The following is a 9739-nucleotide window of genomic DNA, read 5'->3' on the forward strand; positions in this document are numbered from 1 at the left end:
CCGATCAAAATGCTATCCAATCGAAACGTTTAATTGATGATGTATTTGAACAAATTTTGAATCGTCCAAAATCAAGATCAAAACCAATATTATACAAGCTACTCCCTTAAATTGCCGTTGTATTTACTTTACCAATAAGACACAGTCATTAACATTTGAAACCAATGCTTCCTTCTTGGAACAGGGAGTATTATTAGTTCTTTGAATCCATAATATTGTTTAAAACTTCAAATTGAAAGTTAAACTTTCTAATCGAAACACTCTTAAAATGTTTTAACTTCCATTTCTGTTCTGTTTGAAATACGAGATCTGATAACCGTTATCAATTTAAAGTTGAACGATGGGGCCACGTTTAAGAATATCCTAAAACATGCAATGGAATAACTTGGACACGCTCAGCAATCATAAAATAAACCTTGCATACCCACCTTTCAGGTTGTCCTCCTGTCATTAACTGACCAGTGTTCAATATATAAGAAATGTTTGGCAAACTTCAAATATCTCAGAAACCCTAACAAATAACAGGTTTGCACAACCGGCATTAAAAACTGAAAATGTCACCTTTTAAGTACACTTTACTTGTATCATTGCGGCTGGTTGGATCTGTCTCTGTGCCTACTTTGCTAAGTCCTGGGCTCAGTTCAACTCATAACACCAGAAATAAAAATAACAAAGCTACTTTTTTAACAGTTTACACCCCAGTGGCTGAAAAATTGTCAGTGCGAACACAGACGTGTTCTAAGCTTAGAATTGTGGGCCTGCCACTGCGTCCATGTTTTGAATTTGTCATTCAAGATTTGAAAGTCAATATGTGGTTGCTAATCGATCGTGCGTTGCAAAATGGTCGCATGCTAGTTACTTATAATCATATTGTACACATCTTAGTTGATAAAAGTTTTTGAACTGAACTTTGTAACGTGTAATGTATGTCATGAGTTCAAATCTACAAGGAGAAAATACAAGAGTTTGCTATTTCAAGGGCCATAACTTTTTAACTTATGCACTAGTCAGGTATCGAATATTACTTTTGATGCTTATAAATATAAGTGCATGCTAATATGCAGTTTGTTGACTGTAGCTACCTTAATAGTAGTAGCTTCTTACTTAATTTTGCTGTAGCTGAAAATACCAATGCCCTCTATAACAGGTCTCTTTGTAAATTTAATTGATCAGTATATTTTCATGAACCTTTTAAATGCTTGCGTTTTCTAAGGCGGTTTACGGCGTGAAAAGCTCGTTGTTCCTATTTTGCAATTCAATGTTTCAAAGACTTAGCGAATTATTGCTCTAATATTGTTAGTTCGACCTCGCTGTTTCCGCTCTACAACTAACATTGTATTAGTATTAAAGCGAGATTACATCGGTGTTATACGTCACTATAGCGGGGATGCTTTCTTAAACTCCCAAGTCAGTCGATTTCTAAGCATCTGTAATAAGTGATTAAAAGCTAGCCAAGAGTGCTTCCTGTGTAACAAGTTCGACGTCCCCGCCGATACCCCCATCCCCACTATTCTTTGAGAAAAAAATCTACTGTCCAATATCCCCTGTATATATACGTTCTTGTCTTATTGAATTATTGAATTACATTACTTAGTTCTTACTCGGACATCTAGTTTCATTGCATATAAATGGATTCACCAACCTCTAGGAAGTTGCATGTTCGACCTCGGACTCAACCATTGCATATTTCGTGTAATTCCTTTAAACAGTAACCTTGCAACCCTTATGTTTATGACAACAATATGTTCCCTAAAATTAATTAAAATAAAAATTAAGTTAAACAATAAAAGAAAGTTTTGCCACTCACTTTCTTTGAAATTTAGCAATGTTTATTTTTCAAGGAGTCCATGTTACATTAGACCGAAATTTCCAGTCCAGCAGAAAATATTTTATCTCTGAGATATTTCCTTTTTTCTCAATCTATGATATAGAGATGGCATCCTAGACCACATCCTTGTACTTTGCATTAAGTCATTACGTTCCATAATTAGGCCAGTCGATCTTGACGTTTATTTTTAATTTTATTTACCGTTAATAAATGAGGCATTTTCTGATCAAAATAATATATGTTCATCAACTAGCCTTTGATAGTAATCATACCAATAACGGGGTTGTCAAACATACAGAGCGACGAAGACCACTCAAGCATACAAATAGATTTGAAGCAGAGTATGCTTAATTTGTTACAAAGATGCTTAAGGGGAAAAGCCTTTTGGAGATTAATGGTATTTCTATTTTACAATTTAAATCGAAACATATTTAAATTAAGAAAGCTAACTGTCAAGTATTTCAGGGCAACGTCCTAAATCGATCCACTTTGTAGTTAGTGGTGCTCCCCCAAAGATATTTACATTCAATGTGATGTATCCCTAGATATCGACCTAACATCAGGCAAACTTTTTCGTTGTACATCAAGAGACAGGTTAAAATGACGAAAAGTGCTAACAAATGTTACATCTTCTTATTACCTTCAGACTAAATACCGTGTTTTGCACACTTAGCACGCATACTTCCTTACAGTTTTTCACGTATTGACGCATTAAGAAAACTGCCAAAACCTGCTCTATCTGAATCCCAATTTTAAGATTCAGTTCTACAAGAAATGCCAACAATAGAACGTTGTGTTGATCTTATGTATGACATAACCTGTGCAGAAATTGAGGTAAATGATGTTCAAAACTACATGGAATATGTACCTTTTTTATCCGTAAATTGTGCTCTTCTTACCATTTGTGCATCACCACGGTAATCAAAATTAATGAAATTGGGTCAATACATGATTGAAACATAGTTTAAATTCAAAACTCGACACTGATTTAAATTTAATAATCAATTATCGCGGCAATTTTGAATGTTACAAAATGGGTCCAGGTCTTTGAATGATTCCAAGTCTTTTCTTCACATGAGCTCATAATTTGGTTCTTATTTGTTTTTGGTGATTTCATTGACATTTCGACTGGATAAAAAAACGAAGTCTCGATAATGTAGGTTAATGTATTGAATCCGTTGTTTAATAGTGTTAGGTGTGGGTTTCATCAAATTAAAGGTTATACTTTTTTCTATTGTTAAAAACCTTCGTCTCTACCATACGGACACGTATTCAATATCCGTGAGTTGAATGTAATATAATGTATTCAAATGTCCACCAAATAATGTATATATTTGCTGATATAAAAATATTAAAAATAATTAATTTAGCATCTTTTCACCCAGATAAGGCTAAATATATGTTACAAGACAATTTTACAGCATTGAAAATTCGTCACTCTTAGGCAGAAGCTGACAAGAATAATACTTTGAATGGCATACATTATGGGAGCGTCTTATCAACGGTCGTAGCGTAAATCGTAATCGTAAACGCATCGTAACACCATGTTACGATTTTCCGAGCGTCTTACTAAGAATCGTAAGTAATAGTAACGTTACGATTTCGTAACTTGCGATTGTAACTTTACGATTGGGTTAGCCTTGTCGTAAGTTTATTAAAAATGGCCGCCCTGTTCGTTGCGAAGAGACAAAATGCCCGACGACCGCGAGTTTTTAAGGAAAGGGTGGTCGCTATCGCCGATGTGCCCGATTGGGAATGCGTTGGGCGTTACAGGTTGACGAAAGACGCCATTTTACGGCTGGAGGCAGCACTGCACGCAGATTTGGAGCCTTCAACGAATAGAACTATGTCAGTGTCATCAATGACGAAGGTATATTATAATTTAAAAAAATGTTTGTTTTTTAACAAACGGGTCTTCCAACTGTATATGGTGGTATCTCTCCGTTATATTATTATGTAAAAGTATAATGTAACCTTTTTATCTTTTTACTGTACCATCCAGTGACCTTGACCTAACTTGTCAGTGAAAAGAAAGTAAACATCACAAGTTCAACTAGTTTAACGTTGGGCGGTTTAACATTAAATATGTTTATACCTGAAATGATGTGCTTATTCAAGAAGGAATTAAAATATTTCTTGTCATCGTACTAAAAATTTACTACAGTAACATACGTTTGAGTTAATATGTCACAGTTCACTGTCTTCAGATCAAGAGTTGAAACATGAAAGTTTAATATTAAACACTGTTAAATAATTTTGGTCGAATATTCTGATAATTATTAAGTGTATGTGTTTGATGGATATTGATAAACGCCTATGCATTTATCTTATGGACATATCATGACACCAAGATGGAGGCAAACACAGGAAAAAAATGGCGTTATTGAACAAAATACTGTGCTGAAAGTGGAAATTCTGTGGAGTAGATCTAAAAGCTTTTCCACGAAAAAACATGTTTTACTATGAACATGATTTCTCATGGTTATGCATGTACTACAGATGGAACATAAAACTATGTCATAACTGAAAGGAAAGTGATAACTTTTTTCAATTAAAGTAATGCACCAGTCAATTGTAACAACGCCCCCCCCCCCGCAGGTCTGGGGTATACATCGGGGAAATGAACCGTGTTTTTACCTTTCAGGTGGCCCCGCAGTGCCGGGTGAATGCGGTAGTTTGTATTCGCTTTAAATATAGCGGGGAATAGGCCTTACCTAGTGTCCCTGGGGTGCAGGGGCATTTGGGGGGAATTTTACCATCTGTTTGTCCCCCTGTTTTTAGCCGGGTTGGCTGGACCAAAAGTCAAAGTCCTTGCTATTCGCCGGACCTGGAGGGGGGGGGGGGGGTGCGTGGTTACAATTGACTGGTTCATAACCATATAGTATTTTCATGATATCAATAGTACTAAATGTACTGTAGAATTAAATAAGATTGATTTTGTTTATTTTGTTTGAAGTCGGCTGTGTGTGTGTGTGTGTGTGTGTGTGTGTGTGTGTGTGTGTGCGTGCGTGCGTGCGTGCGTGCGTGCGTGCGTGCGTGCGTGTGTGTGTGTGAGGTAAAATTGGTTAAGTTCTGTTATCAAGTAAATAATTGTGTAAATGGTTGTAATTTCTGAGCAGGTGCTATATAATTATCTTTATATTTCTTCATTTCATTGTCTTTACATTGCACTTGGTTAAAGTTGCACTCTCACAGACTGACAGTATTACTTTATTTGCAAAAATATTTATTATATTGAATTACATTTCTTTACCTATCAGCTCAATCTAGCTATTAAATATGGCATGTTGACCATCATTAAAATACTAAAATTAACCGTCAAATACATATGTAATATGTTTGAAGTTTTCAGGTCCTTGTAGGGCTGAGGATGTTCTCAAAAGGAAACTTTTTGTCAGAGTCTGCCGACATTCATGGCATATCAAAAGCTACAGCTGGAAGGGTGTTTAATGATTTTCTGGATGCAGTTATCAGAAACATTGGAAATGTAAGGTAATATATGGGTTAAAATTTAGGAAAACCATGAATATATTACAAATCTTCAAATGGATATTGAAATCAGGAACTTCTGACCAAGCTGTATATTATATATACACTCTATTAGTTCAAAGAATATGAGAATCTCTTCTGTAATTGTAATTTTGTAATATTGACATTTTCATTGAAGCTAATGCAGTCTATAACATAAGGAATGGATTGAACATATAATAACAGAAAGTAACCACTGACACATTTAAAGGTTTATTATCTGTTCAGAGACAAAACATCATCAACACTAGTGTTTATCAATAACATTGATAAATATTTGTTAGGATACAGTTATTTGAATATCTATTGTTATTCATAATGGTTGTAAAATGTTTTAGACATGGATTTTCGAAAAAAGGTTTTATTTCATCGCTACAAATAGTAAATAGGCTATAAATTGGTACCATATTTTGTTAGAAAATTGACTAAAACAAAATGAAACTAAAATCTTATACATTGCAGTCACCATAAACTCTCTGATTGAGACACTTTAAAGCTGCACTGTCACAGATCATTTTTAAAAAAGTATATTATATTTTCAAAAATGTTTCATTTTCTTGTCTTCAAATGAGCCAATTTTTGTGCAAATTCTAGTGATTTAATTCTGCGGACAAATGATCAGGGCGCAGTTTTCCATACTAACGTTGGAAATTGTTTTTTTTTACAGCTAAAAGCATTAATTACTAGCTCTACGAATTTTAAGCAGTTTTCCCAACAAATCAGATCTACTATATCGTGATTGCTTTGCCTATGACTGAATTAAATGCACTGATGCCAAAATCAGCTGGTTCTGGAACAAAACATAAGAACAAACATTACCAAACTGGCAATCTACAAGAGTGCAGCTTTAAACAAAGTAACAATTACAGTTTTCCAAATTACTTACATGAATATGGTCATAATGTTGTACATGTATAGATACATTTCAAAAATATTTAACAGGTTACCATCCACAAGAGATGAGGTATTAAGGACAAAAGTGGGATTTTTCAGGAAGTGCAGGATACCCAACATCATAGGTAATTTAAAACCAAATAACATATATGTTTGAATATATCACTAGTATTGTATCACTAGTTTCCAGAAATCAAATTGTAAGATTGCAGCTTTAAGGCATTGTATAAAATATTCGAAACATACAATGGATGAAATTTTTACATGAAGATAATAATTATCCTCAATGTTTATTGCAGACATACATCAAACAAGAAACATTAAATAACACTATAAGTACACTAAAAATAATGCAACAAATACTTTAAAAACATTTCTTAGTCATACAACAACAAAGTGTATTGTTACAGGAGCAGTGGATGGAACATTGGTCCCTATTCTTGCTCCTAAGGACAATGGGGTTGCCTTCATATGCAGGAAGGGTTACCATGCCATCAATGTCATGGCTGTATGTGACCATGAAATGAGGTAATTTAAATAAATAAGTACAAATACTGTGAAAAGGAAAAAACATTAAATGATATGATAATATCTTATCCTTGCCTTAGAAAAATATAATGAAATGTTATGGGATTTTTTGTAATTGCGTGGTACATGTCATGAGTAATATGGAGTGATTGCTTAATATAGTACAGTTTGTCAATGTATACACATCAATTTATGAGTGAATGGCCCAAAATAAATAGACATTGTTTTTATTGCATTGAATTTCAATTGGACATCTATTACTTTCAAATAAATTAAGCAAATTCCATAGGTGTGCTAGTCCCTGCAAATGTAACTTAAATCATGTCAATGTAAATAATGTTGTATATATCTAATTTATATTTGAAACATCATAAACAAAACATAAAAAATTACTAGAATATGAAACAGTCATATTACAATTGGAATAAAAGACTTGCATTGGTATGAATAACAATATCTTAATTCATTTCTTCTTTATCACAATAAAATCATCTATAAAAATTCAATTAGTAATACATTAATTATAGATTGCAAATATTTACAGATTCACTGACATTGTAGCCAGATGGCCAGGTTCCCAGCATGATGCAGCTGTGTTTGATGTATCTACACTAAAGGTTATTGTGTACTTAAGCTAAATCATTATCACAAACATTGTTGTTTTCTTTTTCAGTAAAAACAATTCTTATCTGTCATCCTGTAGAAATTAAACATTTAATTGAGTGCAAGTTATAGGGAAGAACATATGCAAACACATCAATAATTATAATATTTAACTGAACTGGACCATGCACTAATTTGTTGTTTTGCTGGGCTTTGAATCTAGGACCACCTTGAGACCAACCAGACAGGCATTTTACTTGGTGATGGCGGTTATCCACTCCGTCCATACCTACTGACCCCATTACTCAATCCTACCACTCCACAAGAGGTTGCCTTCAACAAGGCCCAAATCAGGGGACGTATAGTGATTGAGAGGAGTTTCGGACTTCTAAAATCCCGTTTCAGGTATAAGATATATTTGTAATTTTCAGTGTTAGATATATAGCAATATAATTAATGAGTGAGCACAATTTTTTTTATATTTCACGAATGTCCAGTAGTGAAATATGTATGTTTGATGTTCAAAATGTTGTATATATTGCAATAAAAGAATATATACAATAATTATTTACCTTTCCTGCTTACAAAAGTTAATGGATATTTAATTGGGATATCACCAACAAATGATGTCATACTGGATACGAAATTAAATGATGTCATTTTTTTCTTCTCAGCATTGCATGTGTTTATGTTAAGCTATTTACAATTATACGATAAAATCAGTGAAAACAGTAAAATTATATTTTAAATAACAATGTATCAATAATCCATCAGTATATTTCAATAAAAGAACAGGAAAGGATGAAATGTGTTATGAATCAAAAACTAGTAAATCTTCAATAATAAATATATAAAGTTTTAAAGTTGAGAATATTTCAAACACAGATTGCAATGAATGAGATGCAATGAGACTTAAACAGATGTCATTTTCAGTTAATTGTATACTTATACACACAATGTTCATTATCTTCATGTAACTTTTCCAGATGCCTACATAGATCAGAAGGAGCGCTACAATACACACCAACCAAATGTTGCAAAATTGTTGTGGCATGTGTAAAGTTGCACAACTTTTGTATCGAAAACAATGTTCCATTTCCAGCTGACATGATGATGGATAATGACAATGACAATGCTCAAGCAGCTTGCCAAATTGCACAACAGAATGAACAAGGACAGACCATGCGTCGCAGAATTGTGAACATGTTCCATTAAAGTGAAAGTATATTTCAATACCAGTACCCAATTCCTCAAAACTGCTCAATTTTGTTATAATATGATTTAACTTCGCTAAATATTACTGATCTTTTCAAGCACATGCTGTATAAACTTCTTTTAAAATGTTAAGCCTGTTAATGGAAGTTATTTATTTTGTAAATAGGAATAACAAATTATTATTTATAAAAATCTAGTTTAAATTTGATATTTTGCAAAATAAAAGGAACTACTTAAAGCCTGTTAAGTTTCAAGAAATTGGGGTCAGGATTGTTAAAGTAACTTTGCACCAGATGATCAATTTGCAAGAAAATTGTCGAAAACTGACATAAACTTGGTATTAATGTGTACGATGCATTGAAACTTACTATAAACTAGAGTTCCTCATAGTTTATAATTTATTTAGCAGTTATTATGTATTTTTCAATTAAAAAATATTACTGGGTATGTCTACCTAGTAGAAATCATTCCTAATGCGTGATTGGCTAGTCGTTGTTATCACATGATATTAACAAGTTAGGTATACAGCTTAAATATACCACTCGTTTAAAGTAAGCCTTCATAGCATAGTGGTGAACAGTCCCTTTAAGATAAAAAATATAGATCCCTGACAAAGTTTTTTCTGTTTTTACAAAATTTCTGTTTTAAATGTATGTACTTTTCAATTGAATGTATAATTTCTTAATTTCAAGAGATAAATGTGACTTATGGGATACTTCTTGCAATGATCATCATCTATTTTTACATTATGTCAACATATTACTTTTCATCTATAACGAGATCATTTAAATTATGCCAAAGCTCAATTTCATTCACAAGAAATAATAACTTTTTAAATACATTTCAATTATCAATTTGCAAAAAACGTTTTCCGGATAATAGAAATGCTTACACAATGACATCATATACAAAAGTTATTGTTCAAAAACACTAAATTGTTGTTCGCCTCTTTTTAAATTTACAATTTCTTTTAAGCTGTTGCTTATTTCTTTTAATATTGAGTTTGTTTGCTCCTGAGCAAGAACCATCCTCAGACTTAAATCCTCTTCCTCCATTTTCTTTTTCTTTTCTCCGCTCTTCCCAGGCTCCTCCAACTTTCTCTTGGCTGTTGAGGATGGTCCTGGTGTGATGTCTGCAAAAAGA

At 33.0% G+C, this 9739-nt stretch overlaps 1 protein-coding gene across 1 annotated transcript; it reads left to right on the forward strand.

Moving 5' to 3' along the window:
- Positions 1 to 3488: 3488 nt before the first annotated feature.
- On the forward strand, positions 3489 to 8621 carry LOC128204323 (putative nuclease HARBI1). The gene is made up of 7 exons (XM_052905736.1): positions 3489 to 3698; positions 5181 to 5320; positions 6299 to 6375; positions 6661 to 6778; positions 7323 to 7395; positions 7605 to 7786; positions 8368 to 8621. Exons 1-7 carry the CDS (start codon positions 3489 to 3491, stop codon positions 8594 to 8596), a joined length of 1029 nt encoding a protein of 342 aa, XP_052761696.1. The 3' UTR covers positions 8597 to 8621.
- Positions 8622 to 9739: the final 1118 nt, after the last annotated feature.

Source organism: Mya arenaria, chromosome 10, assembly GCF_026914265.1.
Source record: "Mya arenaria isolate MELC-2E11 chromosome 10, ASM2691426v1".
NCBI classification, from domain to species: Eukaryota; Metazoa; Mollusca; class Bivalvia; order Myida; family Myidae; genus Mya; species Mya arenaria.

Excerpts from the sequence above, each read along its gene's own strand:
- LOC128204323 (XM_052905736.1), top strand. The coding sequence starts at position 3,489 with ATGGCCGCCCTGTTCGTTGCGAAGAGACAAAATGCCCGACGACCGCGA. Across the intron at positions 5,321-6,298 it reads AGAAACATTGGAAATGTAAG|GTTACCATCCACAAGAGATG; the intron begins GTAATATATGGG and ends AATATTTAACAG. Across the intron at positions 6,779-7,322 it reads GTATGTGACCATGAAATGAG|ATTCACTGACATTGTAGCCA; the intron begins GTAATTTAAATA and ends AAATATTTACAG.